The sequence below is a fragment of the Pantherophis guttatus genome, chromosome 3 (genome assembly GCF_059756535.1).
Source record: "Pantherophis guttatus breed Tessera chromosome 3, ASM5975653v1, whole genome shotgun sequence".
Lineage (NCBI taxonomy): Eukaryota > Metazoa > Chordata > Lepidosauria > Squamata > Colubridae > Pantherophis > Pantherophis guttatus.
This window is the reverse complement of record NC_142065.1, coordinates 192,629,969-192,653,185: the sequence shown is the minus strand read 5'-3', so window position 1 is coordinate 192,653,185 and position 23,217 is coordinate 192,629,969. Positions and strand designations below refer to the sequence as shown.

The window sequence follows — 23,217 nt, the reverse complement described above, 5'->3', positions numbered from 1 at the left end:
TTTGAAATGAATATACCTGATTATATTGATACTTTGTTTAGTCCAGTACTGTTCAGTCTGCTTGAGAATGCCTTCTGCCTGGGATTTTTTGGGGTTTGTGGAAAAGATGGGAGTTTTGTAGGCTATTGATCTGGCACTACCGATATCAGTATGGAGAGCTGATTAGCCTCTGCTGCCTGCTGCTTAAGATGTCTGGTTATTGAGGTTGACATGGTTACTTGATTGGTAACCCTGTCTCCTTTGACAAGGAGAAAAACTTTCATTCTGTTTATAGGGCTAGAGGCAAAGAAATCTCTGGACTGCATCTATCTATGAAGCTTTAAGGTTCCTTGCTCAGGTTGTCTGAGTTACATTTTCCTCTGTATGCATTTGTTTTGAAATCACATTTCTTATGCTGAAACAAGTTGATTCATTAAAGCAGTATATCTCCTTTGGAAGAAGATTCATCCCGTTTTAAGAGATGCTTTTGGGAGAGGCAATTGGAATTTAAGCGACCCAGATTAGATCCTGCAACATTATCCTGGGACATATATGCTTGCCTCAGTCAGAATTTAACCAACTCATATATTTTCAACAGAATAGCCAAATGAGGCTGTTGTGTTCTGAGATCAGAAGAAAATGATGCTTCATGCCCAGGCCTTGTGATAGAAATAGAAATAGAATAACAGAGTTGGAAGGGACCTTGGAGGTCTTCTAGTCCAACCCCCTGCCCAGGCAGGAAACCCTACACCACTTCAGACAAATGGTTATCCAACCTCTTCTTAGAAACTTCCAGTGTTGGAGCATTCACAACTTCTGTAGGCAAGTTGTTCCACTGATTGTTCTAACTGTCAAGAAATTTGTTCTTAGTTTTAAGTTGCTTCTCTCCTTGATTAGTTTCCACGCATTGCTTCTTCTCCTGCCCTCAGGTGCTTTGGAGAATAGCTTGATTCCCTCTTCTTTGTGGCAGCCCCTGAGATATCGGAACACTGCTATCATGTCTCTCCTAGTCCTTCTTTTCAGTAAACTAGACATACCCAGTTCCTGCAACCATTCTTCATATGTTTTAGCCTCCAGTCCCCTAATCATCTTTGTTGCTCTTCTCTGCATTCTTTCTACAGTCTCATGATTAAGAGAAATCCACAAACTGGACTGAGTCAAAGCATTATTTATTCCCTTTTCCAAAAAAAAAAAATTAAAAAAAAATCTCATCCTTAAAATTAACAGCAGCAACAATTCCTGCCTGCCTGTTTCTTAATTCTGTTGCAATTGATAGAACCGTAGTTCTGAACTGCAGGTTTTTATAGGTTTATTTCCCTGATTTCTTAAGGGAAGAAATAGCATTCTGGACTCAGGCTAAGCCCTTCTGACCCGGTCAGTGTGGCACCATCTAAGAGCCTAGAGTATAAATAGATGACAGTGAGTGAACCTTTCACTCATATCTGGCTCTGTCGGCCACAACTGACGCCATGGGAGCAGAAATATGTTTAACAGGCTGTTTGTGTTTTTTAACTGGGGTCTTAGTGTCACATAATTCATCCTGGCACTTTTTTCTTTTTTTTTTAAACCACAATGTCCTTAGAAAGCAGAAGGATTCCAAGGCAATATTTATTTGTTTCAAATAGCTATAAACATTTCCAGGAACAGTACATGTCTTGATTGTCCTGCCCTGATTAACTAAATCTTAGAAGTTCACTGCTGGTTAAGGAAATACGATCCTGGATTGAAAACAATGATAATTCCTTACATTTTTAAAAATCATATATGAATATCCTATAGCATGGTTAGGGTAACCAGATGTGTACCTTACATGTTTTGATGATCTTTGATCGTGTAAATTATGGTTTGCACAAATTGTGGCTTGATTCTGAAGCTAGAGCTGGATTCACACAACTTCTGTTTTTCACATGAACAAACATTGATTTATAAATAATCATGGATGGATACATATATAGATGGCATAGGGTCTGATTACTTGAGGGGCTGTTTGCAAAACATCTGGGTTCGTGTGTCCTGAATTCCTTAAATTAAATAAAATGATCTCTTATGACCTCATAGGTGACTGTTTCTGTAGCAATGTCTGCCCTCTGGAACAAGCTCCCCCCTCTCCCCCAGACCAAGATGACCTTCACCAGTGGTGGGATTCAAAGAATTTTACTACCGGTTCTGTGGGCACGGCTTGTTGGGCATGGCATGGCTTGTTGGGTGTGGCTTGGTGGGCGTGGCAGGGGAAGGATACTGTAAAATCTCCATTCCCTCTCCACTCCAGGGGAAGGTTACTGCAAAATCCCCATTTCCTCCCGATCAGCTGGGATTCGTGAGACAGAGAATAGATGGGGGCAGGGCCAATCAGAGGTGGTATTTACCAGTTCTCTGAACTACTCAAAATTTCCACTACCAGTTCTTCAGAACTGGTCAGAACATGCTGTATACCATCTCTGGCCTTCACTCTGCTGTTGTTTAATTGAAAAGTCCTCTCATTATATTAATATGTCCTGGGAAAATGTCTTTGCTTCAGAGTTGAAAAGAATATGTACTGCATAATTGTTAAATGTTTGATGATAAAATATGCATCAACATCTAATGAAGCTTATTCCATCTCTGAATAAAAAAAAGGAATGAAAACTGATAGAAAAGAATATTTGTAGCCAGGGTTGAACTGTGGGGTCCTTGGTTGCTCTCTGAGCTTGGTAGTTTTCTTGCAGATGTTTCATTACCAAACTAGGTAATGTTTACTGTTTAGTTGGACAGTGTGTATTTTTCCAAAATGTAACACTGTAAATATCTTAATTTGCCTTGCAGGGCAATGTGTCATACATAAGTAAGCCATTCCTTTGTGAATTTAGTTAGGTTTCCATTATGCAGTGAAAGATGATGAGTTTGTCAGCTGGAAAGCTGATAACCTGGGTTCGAGACCAAGTTCTGCACAGCAGGATGAATTCCATTACTTGCCCCAACTCCTCTCCACCTAGTAATTCGAAAGCATGCAAATGGGAGTAGATAAATAGGTACCACTATATGCTGATAATTTGGCCATTGCTGCATGTTCTCCAATTTTGCTCTCTCTAAAGCAGGGGTGTCAAACTCAATTTCATTGAGGGCCGCATCAGGGTTGTGTTTGACTTCAGGGGGGGCGTGGGCATGGTAGGCATGGCCAGCTTGATGTAACTCGTGTTGGGAGTGCTTGTGATGGCCTAGTACTCTGCCAGTGAAAATGGGCTCCCAAGCTCCATTTTTGGCTGTGATGGCTTCCTGCAACCCTCTGCCCAGCAAAAACGGAGCTCAGGAGGGTTTCACTGGCCAGTCCTTTGCTGTTTCCAGGGCAGCCCCATGGCCAGATCTAAGCACCCTGCAAGCTGGATCTGGCCCTTGAGTTTGACATCCCTGTTCTAAAGGAAGGACACAATTATTTTTGCCATTAAGGCATGGGTGAAATCCAGCAGATTCTGACAGGTTCTGGAGGACCAGTAGTGGAAATTTTGAGCAGTTCAGAGAACCGGTAGCAGAAATTTTGAGTAGTTTGGAGAACCGGCAAATACCACCTCTGGTTGGCCCCAGAGTGGGGTGGGAATGGAGATTATGCAATATCCTTCCCCTAGAGTAGGGTGGGAATGGAGATTTTGGAGTTTCCTTCCCCTGTCAGGCCCACCAAGCCACGCCCACCAAGCCACACCATGCCCACCAAGCCACAGCCACAGAACCGGTAGTAAAAAAATTGGATTTCACCACTGCATTAAGGGTCTATTTGGATTTCCTTATTTTATGTATTCACAGTTTACGTTCACCATTTCTGATAGCATATTTCAGATTGTCACGATGGAGTACATGACAGCTAATTTTTTAAAAAATCTAATCTACTAATTAGATCACATATACCATTGCATAAAGTAGGCAATGAAAATGTCAAAGGAGAACAAACAATAGTCCTGCTTTTCCTTTTGGGATGTTGGCACATACATATGCTAAGCCAGTTCTTGAAATAGATGCTGTCAAATCTTGAAATGCACAAGTAGCAAGCAACATGTTTTGTTTGTTTGTCATTTCACATTAAACTCATTTACTTCTTTCTTATACTTCATTCTGCCTGCTGGCAGCCATAATCTCAAAACGTTCCATCTGTGCTGCAGCCAATTTCTAAAGCATAATTTGAAAGAGGTTATTAAACCATTAACACTAGAGAAATCAAAACCAAAATGTGTGATGGTCCAGAGAGAACTTATTGTTAAAGCACATGATCTTCTTAGCATGGAAAATCTTGATAATATAAACAGGTATAAGAGAGGGTCACAATTTCTTTTAGCAATGCTTTTAAAACCCCATCTACCTATCTTGGTTGTATGTATAAAATATTAACGTATTGATCAGGTTTTAGTTATTTTTTAATAATAAAAGGGCTTAATGCACAGTTCATAAAATATTGCAGGCAATTGTTAAATGGAAGGCAAATATAATATTTTGGTAAATAATATTAGGGATGTGTGAATCTTAATATAGACAATTTGACTCCAAAGAATTGGGACTGATTTATCTCATAAACAAAATATTTGAATCGGTTTAATGCAAGGTATCAAATTGAGTCATGTGCTTTTTGGAAACATTCAAAGCCAATTCAGAGACTCACATGGACTTCGTAGATTTTGCAGAGCCTTCTAATATGTAATCTCAGATATAACATAGTCCATTTTAGAAACACACAGAGGTAGACTTATTTATGTGTAACATTAGCAGAATTGCAAAGAGAATTCTCATCTAGTTGCTAACGTATGTTCCATTCTCTGATAAAATCTAAGGGTTTGACTTCCATTTAAAGTTCAAAAATCCTCTGACCTTTTTCTCACCCAAAACTGATGTGGGGGTTTTGATTCTCAATGGTTCAATGGAATACAACATCATGAAAATAGAAGCCCCCTACTCAGTCACTTAAGGTCTTCACCCCAATAGATGTGTTTCAGAGTAGGTTTTCAAAACCTGTTGCATATGTAGTTGGGATTTTTTTCCCTCCCATTTTAAGCTGTAGCAGAAGAGAAGAATTGGCTTACTACTGTATGTATTAGTCTGCATATATTGCATCAGTGAGGATAGCATTTTAGTTTGTACTGTGCAAGACATAGAGATTCATACATGTTCTGAATACAAGTAAGAGAACAAAGATTAAATATGCGTTTTACATTTACTTCTAGTAAAAATGTAGCGGCTATAGCTATTTATACAAAATCATATTCATGATCTAGTTCAGCTTTGGTCCTGCTGACTGTATCAAACCTTCAGGGTCTCAACCAATGCTTTATTCCATCCCTTGTTTTTATTTTCAAGAAATCTTGATCATTTGTCACGGAATGTATTTTGTATTGTATCTCAGCATTCTTCATTACTCTCATTATTTTGGTTAGAAGAAGCCTAAAATGTGATGTTGGAGAGAACATTGATGTTGTATGAAATGGAGACAGAAGGGATTAGGTTGACAGAAGAATATTAGTTCACACACTAGGTGTAGGAGATGACCAGACTAAGCCCAAGTGAGGAGTCAAATGCAGCCTCAGTCATGAGTCCCTTCTCACCCACAAGAATCTAAGTCCAGGCTACCTTAAATTCCTTTGACTCTTACCTACCCCCAATTTGTTTTGGCCATTAGTAGTTCAGTTTCTTGCAGAGAGCTGAAGCTCACAAAAAAAAAAAAAAAAACCTTTGTACGCATTTGAACTGCCTGGATTTTCTAATTTCCCTGGGGCTTGACACTAACATTTGTTTTGTGCAAACAGAGTTTGTGAGAATATGAAACAATATAGAAAAAGGGATGTAAGTATACAATATGCATAGGAATATATTCCAAAAGTAGAAAGTAAAATAGATGAACTTTATGGGAATTTGCATGAACCACTATGTAGTCAAAAAGGGCTGAAGCATTTTTTAAAAAAAGTCCAGGTAACAAGATAACATGGATATGCAAATGCCTGCTTGATTCATTGGCATATAAGAAGGAGGAGGAATAAATAGTACAATCAGCCTTGCACAATTTTGTTATTACAGCCAAACTCAATAGAAGTTTTTTTAGCCCTCCTGTGGAGATGATTTCCTCATCTGCTCTAGATAGTGGAGCTGACACCAAGCAAAAATTCATCATTTTTAGTGGATTTTACATCCGAATTTTTGAACTTTGGTGTTGGAGAAGACTCCTGAGAATACCATGGGCAACCAAGAAAGCAAATAAATGGAACATTGAACAAATAAACTCAGAGTTCTCAGTCAAGGCACAATTTATCCTACTTTAGACACATTATGCAAAGACTTAGTGTCAGAGAAGCCTATAATGCTGGGAAAGAAAGAAAGAAAGAAAGAAAGAAAGAAAGAAAGAAAGAAAGAAAGAAAGAAAGAAAGAAAGAAAGAAAGAAAGAAAGAAAGCTTTTCATTAAGAAAGAGAAATACAATAGCCAACATTTGTAGTAACTGCAGCATAAATCTCACATATTGGTATAGTCTTCTCCTTTCAGAATTTGTATTATGAGGCTTTTCAAAGATTACTGTATTTTTCGGAGTATAAGATGTACCCCGCTGAGGGGGTTTCAGAGGCTGAAAAAACAGCCTCTGAAATGGAGGTTTCAGAGGCTGGGGGGAAAAAAAAGCAAAGCGAAGAGCTCACAACCAACGAACCTGTTGCTAAAGTTCACCTCTCGGAACAGCTGATTGGGGGTATTCTGGGAGGCCGATCTACCCGCCAATCAGCTTTTTCATATTTTCCTCCCCAAAAACTAAGGTGCGTCTTATACTCTGGTGCATCTTATAGTCCGAAAAATACGGTATATTACCTAAAAATAGGATGTGCAGCAGCATCTTTCCAAACATCTTTTGAAGTTGGTTTATTATTTTTTTTTAAAAAGAGCACCAATGTCAACATTGCAATATAAATACAAGATTGAGTATTTCAGGCCGTTTGCACCCAGTTTTCTATCTTTCCAAGAAATGATCTAAACTTTGTGTCCTTTGCATAAACATCAGATACTTGGCCTGCTGACATTACACAAAGAATGCAAACTCAGTTGTATGATAATGATATCAACTTACATGAGCTACTGAGCTACTCCCACAAACACTGATTACCCTACATTTCTGATGATCCTTATCATTATGACCATTCTCACCAATTTGGTTCTAACAATTGCCAAATTATTCAAGGAAGTTTCACATATCTCAATTTAAAATGTATATTAAAAAAACCCCCACCTACTAGCCTTTTATCTAATATCTTCATAGTGGCATATTCTATTCAAATTTGATTAACTGATGTCAAAAAGTCAGGTTCCATTCTTTTATGCTGACATCGGCTTCTGTAAGTCTAGCATGGGTGATGTACTGATGATCTGTGACAGTTTAAAATAAGCTTGGAGATACCATATCTCAAAGTCATTTTTCTCTCAGCACTATTCCATAGGCATTTATTTTCCTCTTTGGGTGGGTAGGGGGGAAACCAAGATAATTTACCAAAATGAGCCATCAATGTCCAAACCACTAAATCTAGAAAGCTTTAATCTCAATTTAGTTTGTTTATATTTAATTTAAAATGCATAAAGACAGGCAAAAAGCTTTAAAATATATTGCTTCCAAGCCTCATTTGTATATTGCCTTAGAAAACAGTATCTAATTGGCACTGCTAACTGTGCCTTATAAAGATGTTTTCATAACCAGTGTTTTTTCCAAGATATTTTATCTTTAGCCTACATTTGGAATTGCATTTATCACACAATTAGCTGATTGGCCACATTTTTTCTAACACACACACACACACACACACACACACACACCAGAAACAATGTTTAGCTCTTTAAAAAGACACATGTCAAAATATCATGGATCACGCCCTTAAGCATAAATAGGCAATATGTAACTTTCACTGCCATCTGACATATTTATCTGAAATGGGAATTCTCTAAATAATCTTCTTCTAGAGTAAATTGAGTAGAGGACTGAGATCTCACAATTTTTCAACAGAATCTACTGGAAAACGCTATTATAAAAAGCTATCCTGGAATTGCCATAGAATTAGACATTCTGATCTAATAGGATATCTTGAATGAAAGCAAAAGAACAATGCACCACAGCTGCTTCTTTATTGCTATATAAAGATGAAGTGGCTGGGCAGCTAGAGTTTGAGTGCAAATTTCAAGAAGGAAAGAAAAGGTGAACTGGAGATTGTTCATCTATATTCTATATGGGACAGGATGCAAGTATCTGTTGTTGCATGTTAGAAAACTCCTTTTCTCTGGGAAGCTGATCCAAGATATTTTCACTTAAGGTAAAGGTAAAGGTTCCCTTCGCACATATGTGTCAGTTGTTCCCAACTCTAGGGGGCAGTGTTCATCTCAGTTTCAAACCAAAGAGCAAGCGCTGTCCAAAGACGTCTCCGTGGTCATGTGGCTGGCATGACTAAACGCCAAAGACGCATGGAATGCTGTTACCTTCCCACCAAAGGTGGTCCTATTTTTTCTACTTACATTTTTTACGTGCTTTCGAACTGCTAGGTTGGCAGAAGCTGGGACAAGTAACAGGAGCTCACCCCCATTATGCGGCACTAGGGATTCGAACCCTGAATTGCCTACCTTTCAACTGACAAGCTTAGCATCTTAGCCACTGAGCCACCACATCCCTTTATTTTCAGTTACCTGGTAGAAAAAAGATTCCAACATCCAGTCTTGTTGATGTGGAGCACCATTTTTGAGGTTCTGTATATGTTGCTCTGTGTCTTCTTCTTACTCTTTTTAATGAATCTGCATTGTTCATATACTTCAACTAGCATAATTATTAATAAATCAGTTGTTGAGGTCTTGGCCTCAGTGCTAATTTCATCTGAGGGAAAGGAATCAGAGAAATAAATTCTTAGCAACATGCCAGAGAATCACTTTTCTGGTTCTCGGATTTCAGAAATTTCCTAGGTCTGTTTTCTTGAAGACCCAAGTTAAGGGCAAATTTTAAAGAACTGTACTTGATAATATCTCCCCTCTCTTAACACCTTCTCTTTTTCTCTCTCAGGCTGTATCTCAAGGGTCATTCTGGAACAGCAGGAAAACAAAGCAGCCTGATATTACATGGTGCTGACTTTAGTACCAAAGATGCTGACAATGACAATTGTATGTGCAAATGTGCTCTTATGCTAACAGGAGGTAAGCATCCAGTTACAGAATCATACATAATGTTTGGATGAAATGACAGAGAGGAAGAGAACATGATTACACTATTTCTGAATGACTTTTTTCATTCTTATTTTTTCAAGGGATTTCAGTAAAGTTTGAATATGGAAAACTTGTACCAGTGGTGGGTTTCAAATTTTTTTACTACTGGTTCTGTGAGCATGGCTTGGTGGGCGTGGCAGGGGAAGGATTGTAAAATCTCCATTCCCTCCCCACTCCAGGGGAAGGATACTGTAAAATCTCCATTTACTCCCGATCAGCTGGGACTTGTGAGGCAGAGAATAGATGGGGGCTTGGCCAGTCAGAATTTTTACTACCGGTTCTCCGAACTACTCAAAATTTCCACTACCGGTTCTCCAGAACTGGTCAGAACCTGCTGAAACCCACCTCTGGCTTGTACCCTTGGCTTTCTTTACTCCATAACTAAAAGCACACACTTAAGAAAGAGACAAGGGATCAAATGAAATAATAAGCATGATGAACTCATCTCTTTGGGCTTTTTCAGACTAGAAAGTCTGATCACCCGGGAAAATTCAGAATGATGAAAATTTATGCAACAGATAACACCAACATCAGTAGTTGTATACTTCACACCTCCCAGTGAAAAAGCTGAAAAACATACAAGGCAGCAAAAAGAAATTCTCAGTTACACTATGCTGAGAATAAGATTTTTAAAAATCCAAAAACTTCCTATTTTCAAGGCAAGATAGCTGTTGATAAATTGCAAAGCAAATGTTGTAATAGCATTAGTTTATCTTTTGGATCCCAAATGTGTAAATGTTCCTGGTTGGGTATTAATTGAGTTTGGTTGGGTTGTAAAAACTCTGAATAGATTAGTATTATGTTTATGTTTTTACCATATGCATCTTCCTACAAGATAGAAATTTAAACATTTCTCAATAATCAGACTTAGAAAGATGTATTGAAATAGCTTGGTCCCAAAACCAGTTGTGAATATAACTTAATAAAACAATTCATCTTAGAAATAATTGTATTCTGGACAGTAAAGTTCCTTATCAGACTTTCTGTTGGTCTTGGCGATCCATGTAGACAGCTCATTCATTATAAATTATATAAAATATACATGAGTTCTGTAGCTATCTTTGATAGACTGGGTGGAATTCTGTAGTTTCTCTGAGAAATGAAGAATATATGTGGCAAATAACAGCATATATGAACTGAGCTGCTGACTAAAATAATCAGGGTTAACAACAATACATATGCATTTCTTGTTTAATTTGACATAAAGCAGTTTCTTGTAGGGAAATTAAATCTTGTTTTGACTAGCATCTCATTTCATATGAAGTTCTGTCAGGGATAGAACTTCAAAGTGTTGTGTATTTCTCTCTCTTTCTGTGTGTGTGTGAGAGAGAGAGGGGGGGAGAGAGGGAGGGAGGGAGAGGGAGAGAGGGAGAGAATAACACATGAATCCAGTAGATACATCTTTTTCAGAAGTTTCTTGTAGGGAAATTAAATCTTATTTTGACTAACATCTTATTTCATATGAAGTTCTGTCAAGGATAGAACTTCAAAGCTTTGTGTATTTCTGTGTGTGTGTGTGTGTGAGAGAGAGAGAGAGAGAGAGAGAGAGGGAGACGGAGAGAGGGAGAGAAGAGGGGAGTATAATAACACATGAATCCAGTAGACACATCTTTTTCAGAAGTAAGTTACAGATCTTTATTGGGAAATGTTTTCCATTTACTGTATATAGACAAATATTCCCAGAATCCTTTGTGGGCACCTATTATACTTACATTTGAATAGAATTAATGAACAACAAGTTATTGAAGATCTGGGAAAAGATTCATATACATAAATAGACATCCTATTACTTATTTCCTTGAGTACATAAGCATTTATGCAATCATTTCTTGTGATGTTCATAAAGCATTTATGCAATCATTTCTTGTGATGTTCTGTACAGCACACCTGGAACAAAGATATTAAATCTACCACCCTCTACCACCCTAGCAACATTTTTATGCTTCTTTTTCACTAGTATATAAAATTACAATATACTCCTTGTTTAATAAGAATCAATGCCATCTATCATGGCCTTTGGAAATATTTTTCTAATTTTCATATAATACATTACTTTTTTTTTCTTCTTCAAGCAAGTAGATCAGATGCATATACTTGCTTTCAATTTAACCTAGCATAAATCCAAAGTATTTGATTGGATCTTATTTTTAGCTGTAGCAGTATTGGTACAACCTGAAATCAAGTTAGTTGTTTTTTCCTACTTATGAGTAACTAAACTACTATAGTTTATGGTATGAACAAATAAATACTAAAATCACTTTAGTGCTTGTGCTTGTAAACTAATGAAACCAAAACAGGAAATTTGTTAGTTGAATTGCTGTTACAAGTATATCCAATCAATTTCAAGACTTCATTTATTTATAGCAGGAAATTACATTATAAGATAAAATTATATTGTAAGTCAGGAGTGAAGCTATATACAGTCAGCAGTAATTACTAATTATAATTGTTAATTAGCTATATCTTGTTTGTGGCCATTAAATTTGTAAATTTTTGTCATGGTGTATTACTACCCTGTTCTATAAATAGGACTGAAGGAGAAAAAAAGTGTATTATTTGTATTACCTGTATTATCTGTCTTCAGTCATTGTTTATCATATAGTTAGGTATGTATTTCTTTATTTATTCATCAAATATATATGGCCATCAACCTCAGGGAGTCATACAAACAAAAATATAAAACAATAACAATATATAAAAAACAGACATTATTAAACAGACATTATTAAAAATCATAAAAGTTAGAAGAGTTTAGAAGTTAACAGCAACATGGAGTCATCTCAGGATCTCACAGTTCCCCTGGGACCTCCAAGCCTGATGACATAACAGGTCTTGAGGTACTTCCAGAAAATAAACAGGGAAAGAGCTAACCTCCATATAATAAAATAATAATATAATAGTGTAACATAGTGTAGCGTAGCATAGCATAAGGTAAAGTTAAAGGTTCCCCTCGCACATATGTGCTAGTTGTTCCTGACTTTAGGGGATGGTGCTCATTTCTGTTTCAAAGCCGAAGAGCCAGCGCTGTCCGAAGAAAATCTCTGTGGTCATGTAGCTGGCATGACTAAATACCAAAGGTGCATGGAACGCTGTTACTTTCCCACCAAAGGTGGTCCCTGTTTTTCTACGTGCTTTTGAACTGCTAGATTGGCAGAAGTTGGGACAAGTAAAAGGCGCTCACTCTGTTATGTGGCACTAGGGATTCGAACCACTGAACTGCCGACTTTCTGATCAACAAGCTCAGCGTCTTAGCCACTGAGCCACCATGTCCCTATAGTGTAGCATAGCATAGCATAGCATAGCATAGCATAGCATAGCATAGCATAGCATAGCATAGCATAGCATAATATAATAATAAATATATGCAATATACCAATTTCTTAGCACCAAAAAATCTAATACTGTGTGGACTTCTACTCTAAGCCAAATCAGGAATAAATTAGCTACTTAGCGCTGGTTCTAATTTTTGTCCACATTTTCCCTTAATCTTTTCCCTTGTTCACATAAGGGAAAAAACTCTGCATCTTCCCAGGAAAGTTACAATCTGAATGGGTGCTGCATTAGATTAAGATAGTATCTGATGGGATTAATCTGTGATGACTGATTCAAGCAAGCAGGTCATTACTTGTTACTGTTGACAAGAGAAAAACATTCATGTGTGTGAACTGGATCACTCAGATCAGAGATAATAAATGGCCTCTCAGATCTGACAAAAGGGAACCTACTTAATCAAAGTAGCCAGTCATGAGCTCTAAAATCTACAGTCTAGTAGATTATTCCTACAGGCATAATTTAGGTAGACTGTCATCCCATCCTGTGTTGGAATTCCTAGAGTTTAATTTGACTGGTTAAGAAAAATCCCACAAAATATTTCATGGTATGACTGATCCTGTAAAGTGGATTAGTAATAGATGCTACCTTCTAATCCATACTTTTGGCAGTGTAAATGGTTCCAAGAGCTGCTTGTGTTGACTTAACTCTGAAAAAGAAACAAACAAACAACAAACAAGAAAGAGGATTAGTTTCTTCTTTCTTGTTAAGCTTTGTCTTAAATTTCTACAAGATTATGTTCTTGTTTCAGTTTACCATCAGTTAATCTGCTTTTTTTGTTGGTTATTAGCCCCTAAAGTACAATTTTGTAACAAAATAAAGGTCAACTGATCAACATAGCAAAATGCAAGAATATATCTGGCACCAATTCTTCCCAAAAAGTTTGTTATGAAGTGTTACTTCAGGGGTGGAATTTTATAAATATGCAAAATATGCAAAACGGTGGTGAAATAATAATCCAGTGGATTTAAGCAGAAGATTATAACTCCCAAAGTTATGGGTTAATTATTGTTATTAATACTCCCGGTGTATAAAAACAATGGCTCTTTTCTTTCTGATACTGAAGAAGCCAAAAATATAAAAGCCATAGCAGAAATGAATTCAAGGCTTCTTCAATGAATTCGTCCATCATCTCCAAAGATTAGATAGGAAATTCAGAATTTAAGGTTTATATTTTAATCAGAAAAATAACAGTATCTAAGCATTTTAGTTTGGGGGGAAAATTGTTATTTGATAGAGCCAAAAAAATCTGATACTCTGACAGTATTCTGCTAATGATGTGCAAGGAACTTGATTATTATTTACCTGCTCTGCACTTAATTATATCCTGGTTTATGCAGTAACCTGGCATTAAAATTTAACAAAATCAGCACCTAACATCCTTCTCCTTTAAGGGGTAAGAAAATAAAATAATTCAACTTTAACGTCACCAAAAAATGAACCCTAAAATTTGGTCTCATAAATAGGATTTTTGATAGAATAGCAATAGCACTTAAACTTATATACCACTTCACAGTGCTTTATAGCCCTCTCTAAGCGGTTTACAAACTCAGTATACTGCCCCCAACAATCTGGGCCCTCCTTTACTGACCTTGAAAGGATGGAAGGCTGAGTCAACCTTGAGCCAGTCAGGATTGAATTCCTGGCAGTGAGATGAATTAGCCTGCAATACTGCATTTAACCACTCTGCCACTCTACGGTTCAAATGATTAAAATCATGTTGTCATACAGTAAGTTACTTTTCACTCAACGATTTCTGTCTCAATAGATCCATCAAACCAGATTTTGAAACATTTGAATTGAGAAGACAAAAAGAAGTCCATAGCCATGCTCTTTCTCTATTTTTTTAAAAAAAATCCAGACAAATTTCAGGTGCCAAATAATTGTGGAGGAATGGAATGGAAGTTGATTGTGTTTGTAGGCTACGCCTTAAACCTAAAATGCAAAGCTGATTTTATCTGCTTAGTGTAGTTATTAAACTACACCACCACCAAAACTGAAATTCAAAATTAATCTGGAAATTTTCAAAAGGAAATAATATAATACAATATTTATATTTATAAACCAATATAAATATAATATTTATCATCAGAGTTTCATACATCAATAATTTACTGAGAAGAAAGAATGGAGAAAATGGGAATAATGATGAAGTCGGGGAGGAAACTACATTTGTGAGCTTTAGTTCAATAAATTTCTATTATACATTCTTAATGACTATTGCAATGCCTACCTCAAAGTGGTATGGTTAGAGGTAAAAGAGGAAAGAAGAAAGGAAGAATGAATGAACAGAAAGAGAAATTGGGTGGGGGGGGGAGAGAAAAGAGTAAGACTGAATTGCATGCCTTAACTTCAAAGAGGTTATCAGTGGACATGTATAGTAAATAATGAATATGAAAACTTCTTGCAGGCAGTCTTCGGCATTGAACCATTGGTTTAGCGACAATTCAAAGATGCAATGGCATTGTAAAAAGAGATAGCTGTCACAGCATCCCCACAGTCACATGATCAAATTTTGGTTGCAGTGTCCCAGGGTCATGTGACCGCCATTTGCCACCATCCCAGCTAGCTTTTGACAAGCAAAGTCAATGAGGGAAGCTGGGTTCACTAACAACTGCAGTGATTTGCTGAACAATAATGGCAATAAAGGTCACAAAATCAGGTGTGACTTAACGACTTTGCTTACCAACAGAAATTCTGGTCCCAATTGTGATTGTAAGTTGAGGACTACCTGTATAATAGGGGGGATTTAAATGCTGGCATTTAAGGAAAAGGAGGGTCATTCCATTGTTAATTTGTGAGTTCAAAATGGTTTGACTTTATTTTTTATTTCCTATAATTGCATCAATTCACCAGTATAAAGTATTGGACAGAATCGAATAGTTTTATGTAAAAACCATAGGGCTTCTCCCCATCTCCCAGCATTAGAAGTGAAACAGTAAAGCTTAGAGAGCTAGAAACATTAAAAATGAAAACCAATACTTATGATTTTACCAAGCATGCATGTTCCCATAAGGTTCTGCCTTGCCCATTTGAGAATCTAACTAAGCTCTGCTGGTAAAACGATACACTGATTCTCTACAATCTAATTAAGACTGGTTTCGATTGTTTGAGTTCATTTCTCTTCAGTGCCATCTACAATGGAGGAGAATCTGGAAATGTTTGTTTCTCAGTGATTTATTTGGCCATGTTTACCTCTCAAAAGTTTGGCTACAAATATTTAAACAACAACAACAAAAAAAAACCTGCTGAGGACAGAATTTGAGCTCAGATGTCTGTATATTTTTAAGAAATAAATGGTGCGTCTTTCCAATTCCTTCCATGCTGACGAGCAATCATGCTTTCAAATTTGGGAGAGGAGGACACTTTTTAAGGCAATAATCCATGCAATTCGTCAGTACAGATCAGGTTTTTTGCATCTTGGTTCCTTTACCATAATTTAATAAAGGTGAACTAGAAGGCCATTTCTCTTCCCTTCACCTTAAGGAAGTGTCCTATATACATCATGACTTGTAGTATAATGTGGATTACATCATTTTGACAAAAACACCAGATAACAGGATAACAGAGTTGGAAGGGACCTTGGAAGTCTCTGGTCCAACCTCCTACTCAAGCAGGAAACCCTGTACCATTTCAGACAAATGGTTTCCAATCTTTTCTTAAGAACCTCTACTGTTGCAGCACCCACAACTTCTGGAGGCAACTCATTCCACTGATTCATTGTTCTAATTGTTCCTAATGGCAGGAAATTTCTTCTTAGTTCTAGGTTGGTTTTCTCCTTGATTAGTGTTGTGGCTCCGTTACCTGAGCCTGTGTCATCGGCAGGAGAGGACTCTGAGAGTGAAGGAGAAGAGTTGGCAAGGCCTCCCTCTCCAGGACCCTCCTCTTTGGCAATGCCGAAGGGCAAGAGATAGGGCCGGGGCCAAGCACATCCACGCAGCCACAGATGGACAGTGATGAGGGTAATGAGTCTTGGCTCGATCTACGCCAGTGTCACAGAGATAAGTGCGCGCAACAGAAGAAAAGGCATGCCCGAGATTAGGCTGAGTCACTGGACCACACCCCACAGGATATAAAAGGGAGCGTGGTGGCCAGTCAAATCTTGTGATGAACAAAGCTGAAAGCTTCCACGCCATTCTGCATTGCCAGACTTTTGCTATAGACTTTGCTGGATTATCTCTGGACTTGATTAACTCCGTAATTATTGAGCTGTTTCTTTTGATGTATCAGAAGTGGGGAGAAGTTATCTCTCCTCTTCGTAAATAATAAACTCTTGGCAGGCAGCCACTAGGTTGTTGCCAAGTTCCGTTATCATAAGGAAAAGGATTTTGCCGGCTGGTTTGGTCTTTAACTCTTGAACGTCTGTTGGTATGTGTGCGTGTGGTTGGGGACAGAACAATTAGTTTCCATCCATCGCTTCTCGTCCTGTCTTACAGTGTTTTGGAGAAAAGGTTAACTAACCCCCTCTTCTTTGTGGCAGCCCCTGAGATATTGGAACACTGCTATCATGTCACCCTTTCTTTTCATTAAAGTAAACATATCCAATTCCTGCAACCGTTCTTCATATGTCTTAGCATTCAGTCCTCTAATCATCTTTGTTGCTCTTCTCTGCACTCTTTCTAGAGTCTCAACATCTTTTAATTTATGGCAACCACAACTGGATGCAATATTCCAAGTGTGGTTTTATCAAGGCATTATAAAGTGGTATTAACACTTCACATGATCTTGATTTTATCCCTCTATTAATGCAGCCTAGGACTGTGTTGTCTTTTTTGGCAGCTGCAGCACACTGTTAGCTATTATTTAAGTGATTGTCCACTAGGAGACCAGATCCTTAAATATCTTTGTGTCCTATGTTCTAAACTGAATTATCTGGAATTATTTCTACTAGAAATGCCAAGGATTGAAATTGGATATATATTTTTTGCATATACTCTTAGAAAATTCACTGTTGATTGAAAAACCCTGGAAATCAGTTTAACAGATGTTGCTCATAGTTTTAATATTTAACACAAACAAGAAAAATGTTCAATTAAATTACCCAATGGGCTATAGCTTGTTCTAGCACCAACATCTCATTAAAAATCTGTCCATGCAAAAATGCCTATGAGTGAGGTGTGGTAACAGAGAGATATCAACTATTTTGTTTTGGGTCTGCAGGGAAGAAAATAAATAGAAATAATATTAGTTGTTTTGAAAAGCAAAGAGTAAAATAACAAGAACTGATATGATAGAATGTAACATGCTGCAAAGCAACCACCTAAGCTGGAAACCTTAAAATGTCCAAAATCTTATCTTTAAACACTTATTTGGGAACTGTAAATATGTTTATTCATTGCATAAGCTTGCATGGTGATAATGTTGAAACCATTCAAGGCTTTGCTATACTATAGCAATTAGCTCACAATTAGTTGAATATGAAGAGTGGTGTACCTAAAAACATAGACTCTTACTATCTGAAAATCATATTTCCATATTAATTAAGAAAACTGGGATTAATCTTGAATAACACTAGATGATAAAATTTGTAAGGCCAGGTTAAAATTAGGGCCCACTGGAATAGTGAGTAGTCCACTTTCTCAACATTCAGTTATTCATAATATTACTTTAGCATTTGTAATAAAGTAAAATATAATATTACATATAAAGATAGAATGTGATTTTCTTATTTGCTATTACAAAATATGATGAAAAGCAGATTTGAAGATCCACAGCTATAGTTTATGGCAATATATTTGTATGCAATTTTTATGCTGAAATTTGAAATGGCCACAAATGCTATAAAAATTAGTTGTTCAATAAAAGGGAAGCAAGATAATATATCTGATAATATATAAATTCTGCTGGGGTTAAATTTGTTTTGTTTTGTGTTCCAATAGATGCTTAATCAGGTAAAAACCAGGAAGAACTCAATATGTCTCATATTGATCTTTATATAAATCCACAAAGATCATTAGAACAAGAAGGGTTATATTTACCTGAATTAATTGAATAATTAAATAATTGACTTTTCAGAAAGCAAAAGAAAAAAAAACACTGCTTTAAACATTTAAATTGTACTGCTCTAAGCATTTGCTCTATTCTACACATACACAGAATTCTTAAATTAAGAGTAAGGAGAATGAACCTTAAGTTCAACTAGTTTGTCTTTCATTCAAACATAGTGGCTCTGTTCTCACAACAAGCTTAATTGGGTCAATTGTATGTTTAGTGTGAGAACTTCAAAATAGCATCACTAGATCAGGCTTGTCAAACTGATGGCCCACGAGCTGAATGGGTCACACACGGGACATGCCCACCCTAGCTCTGCAAAGGCAAAAAACGTTGTGATATGTCACAATATGTCACGTGATACAATCAAGTTTGACACCTGTGACTTAGATCAATGAAATTCCAACTTGAATTTAATTCAGAATATTTCCTGCTAGATCTGGGGTTAAATTCACTGTATCTAGTCAATAAACTCTTTTCTTCCCATCCAATCTGGATGGCCCAATCTTTCTTAATGGGCACCAGGGCCTGGTGGCTCAGCAGACTGATAGCATTGTGATTAACACCAGCTGTCTGCAATTACTGTAAGTTCGAATCTCACCAGGCTCAAGGTTGACTCAGCCTTCCATCCTTTCTAAGGTAGGTAAATTGAGGATCCAGTTTGTGGGGGCAATAAACTGACTTTGTATAAATATACAAAAGTATGAAGGCCATTGCTTAACGCATTGTAAGCCGCCCTGAGTCTCCAGAGAAGGGTGGCATATAAATAAAATTAAAATAATAATAATAAAATAAAATATCTGCTGGGGGGGTCTATTAAAAAAGACTGAGCTTGCTTTCTGTCTTTAAGAGCATGTTTCTTCATTTCTCCCTTTTGGGGAAATATAATATTCTGCCTTTTTAATATTTCCCAAAATATTTCATTCTTTGGGTGGGGGGCTTGGCTTTCCACAATACATTTACTCATCAGCTTCATATTGCAAACCAAAGAATCTATGGTTCAATAGTTAATGAGTCTGTTTTGTTCCCAATGTTTCCAGGTTGGTGGTTTGATGCCTGTGGTCCTTCCAATCTCAATGGGATGTTTTATTCAGCTGGACAACACCATGGAAAAATAAATGGGATCAAATGGCATTACTTCAAAGGTCCAAGTTATTCATTACGTTCCACAACTATGATGATCCGTCCCTTGGACTTTTAAAGAGGCAATAAGATAGTGGGCATCTGAAGGACACCTTATGTCATCTTTAGGAGCAGAAGGTGGAAACTCCCTGAAAATACTGAATTCCAACATCTTAGCTGTCTTCAGATCTTATTTCACTGGCTGCAGTAAACAAACACAAGTTGCTGTCCAACCCGGGGACAGGTTAAACTGTGGATTATGAATAATATAAAATAGCTTTTGTGGCTATTTAGTGGACAACTTTAAGGTTCGGTTGCCACAAATAAACTGGTATCTTTTAACCAAAGCCTCTTTTTGTTTTGCTTTGATCAAGAGGTTTTTTTTTTTTAAATATAGGACATGCAAACCAAGTGCCCTTTTGGAAAACAGAAATAGAATCTAATGGATGGCAGAAGATGTTTGTCTGTCAGGAAAATGGTATCGACTCAATGCACAACTGCTATTTATTTGTAGCCCCTTAAAATGCAACTATGGCCTTACAACCTGGCATCAGAAAATGTGATTGAGATGGAAAACTTATCTTTAATACCAGAACAATATGGTATATATGAGTTATTTCTCATTAAACCTATTTCAGATATTCAGATGGAATATCCTTCAAAGAAACAACGAATCGAGTTGGACAGAAAAATAAGAGCAATATGGCGAGAATGGTCAATTGACTTGCATGGCTAAGCTAGGATTTGGCAATTCAGATAATTGGATTCTTCTAAATAATTCAACTATGTTTGACAGCATGGAAAAGGAATTATGGATTTTTCTTTCTGACTGCTACAGCTTTACTTTGCTTTATATGACATTTCAGTATGAATGTCGACCGAAAAACAAAGAAAAAGAAAAAGCACAGCTCTTTTTTAAAAATGCAAGCTCAAAGTTATTTGTACATAGATTTATGACATGGATACACAAATACAGAAAATATGCAAATATCATAACCATGTATTAACTGGATTTACTTTATCAGTCTTGCTGGTTTGCATGTAAATGTTACTAGTAAATTGCTAAGACTTTCACATCTGTTATTCAACCTTCATTTGACAGAGTTCAGCAGAAAACTATGAGTTATTTCCTATCCTTTATTTACACCTTTGGACAGCGGGTTGGAAATTAAGAAATACAAGAGAAGAAAGAGATCACAGATATGGATTGCAAATGCCGTGAATGGAAAGCAATTATAATTGAGTGGATTAATTTAAATGGGAAAACAAAATATTATTTAAAATGAGTAGGACTAACATGTAGTTCCCTAGATCATTATCTAGATGGTACACATAATCCTGAATTCAGAGATTTCTAAAATTGTGGGTTATTGTGTTTTCTACTTGTTTCCAATACATCTATATCCAATGTATATAGATTCTATATACTCTAACACTCTAATGAGTGTTGAAACCTAGTTCAGATATTTTGCCAAGTGACAAGGTCTTTCATTGATATTTCATCTAACATTAGACACAACACCATATTAGAGGAACATTGGCAGTTGAATCAAACCATTGACTCATCCTATTTTTATGGTTTCAGAAAAGCATTTTGCAGTAAGCTAGGGTCCATCATTTCTATGTATGCTGATCATTTACTTATAAACATGATATTACTTATTTTTATCTGTATCCCATTTTTCCCTTGGGAAGATTATATTAATTTGTTGATTCAGCAATATATACATATGTGCCTTTAAATATTCCCTCAAGATAAAGAGGCTTATGATAAGCAAAATACAGGATGATAATTTAGAACTTTTATGCATTTGGTCTTTTCACTGAAATTAAATGGGAAATTTTGCACCCGGAATTCTTAAGGGAATACAGGGAACTAGTGGACATTCATATACATACCACTTGGCCACTGTGTAATAAATAAGAGCAGAACTGTCAAAGTTCACCCATGAGGAATTAAAAAAAAAATCTGTGAAAAAGAATTCTGAACCACCAAAGCAAAGGAGAACTGGTTTAAAAAAATACAGGAGTTTATTTATTAATTATGCAGATAATTAATTCATGCAGATTCATGTGAAATGGAGAGACACTATGGTTCAGTGGCAGACTATATTGACACGTTCTAAATGTTGTCCTTGTATCTCAAGAGCCGTGGTGGCGCAGTGGTTTGAGTGCAGTATTGCAGGCCAATTCTGCCCACTGTCAGCAGTTCAGTCCTGACTGGTTAAAGGTTGACTCAGACTTCCATCCTTCCAAGATCTGTAAAATGAAGACCCAGATTGTTGGCAGCAATATGCTGACTCTGTAAACCACTTAGAGAGGTCTGTAAAGCTCTATAAAGTGGTATATAAATCTAAGTGCAATTGCTATTGCTATATCCAAAAATTTATAAAACAATTTAAATGATACAAGTGCCTACCTGAGCTACCCTATTATCACAGTTAATAATCCTGGACTAGATACAGAAACTGTATGATCTGATAATTCATCTTTTTATGCTCCTATCTTTCTGAGATATAGAATGAGCTTCTCATTTTTCTCAAGCCAGTAATTATTCTCTTTCTGTTATTATGTACATGACTGATGGCTCTGAAATTAAAACATCATTGGGTTTAACCAATGCCTGAGCTTTTTTTAATTATTTTTAATTAATAATTTCTGTTGTATATAATACAATGGTCTCAGCTTCCTCTTAATCCAGGGAAATAATATTTCTTCCATGTATGGGAACAAAACAAGCATTCGTTTTAAAAACAAAACATGAAAAAACAAGGATGTACCACGGTGTTCTTTGTAATTGTGACAGTTTTCAAGTTAAGTTGTGTATTTATGTATTTGTTTGTATTTACAGTACATATTCCTGCCTAAGGGGTTAATTTGATGTTTTCTTCTGGTTAACTTTCCTAACTGTTCTTTATTCAGTGGTCCCTGCCAACTGTTGCTTTTTCTTTTATTTCAGCTATCTTCATTTATGTCCAAAGATTGTGGTGCTTCTTGTGAGTGGCATTTTTCACCAAATCCAGACTGCTACTGTGCGGACTCCATGGCAAAGGGGGAGGATTTTTTAAAAAATCAAAGCTACTAGCATATTTACTGTTTATTTATCTCTGTTTGAAGAAATGGGGGACATGATTTCTTATCCTTTATAATAAAATGTTTAAAACACGCTAGATGGTTCCATATTTTGACTTGTTTGGGAAATGCATTCTTGTGGCAGACCTGCCCTTGAAATTCAACATTTTAAAAAAGAAAGCTGAAGAATATTTCAAATCACAGGCAGAGTGTGCATGAAAGGCTGTACTCTTTACAAGAGGGTGCAATGGCTCAGTGGTTAGAGATGGTGAGCTTGTCAGTGGAAAGCTGACAGCCCAGGTTCGAGACCCGAGTGCTGCGTAACAGGGTAAGCTCCCATCCTTGCCCAGCTCCTGTCCACCTAGCAGTTCAAAAGCATGCAAATCAGTGGTGGTATTCAGCTGGTTCTATCTGGCTAGGGCGAACTGGTAGCAGTGGCTGCGAGAGGCTCCGCCCACCCACCCAGATGTCATCACATCCCATTTTTTACACTCTGCGCATG

At 36.9% G+C, this 23,217-nt stretch overlaps 1 protein-coding gene across 1 annotated transcript in view; it reads left to right on the top strand.

Annotated features, from left to right (window-relative positions):
* Nucleotides 1-22,813, top strand: part of ANGPT1 (angiopoietin 1) — a 145,845-nt gene extending 123,032 nt beyond the window's left edge. The window contains exons 8-9 of the mRNA XM_034422183.3: nt 9,001-9,131; nt 19,562-22,813. Coding sequence (XP_034278074.1) covers nt 9,001-9,131; nt 19,562-19,722 — 292 coding nt within the window. The 3' untranslated portion in view covers nt 19,723-22,813. The remainder of the gene's footprint in view (nt 1-9,000; nt 9,132-19,561) is intronic.
* Nucleotides 22,814-23,217: the final 404 nt, after the last annotated feature.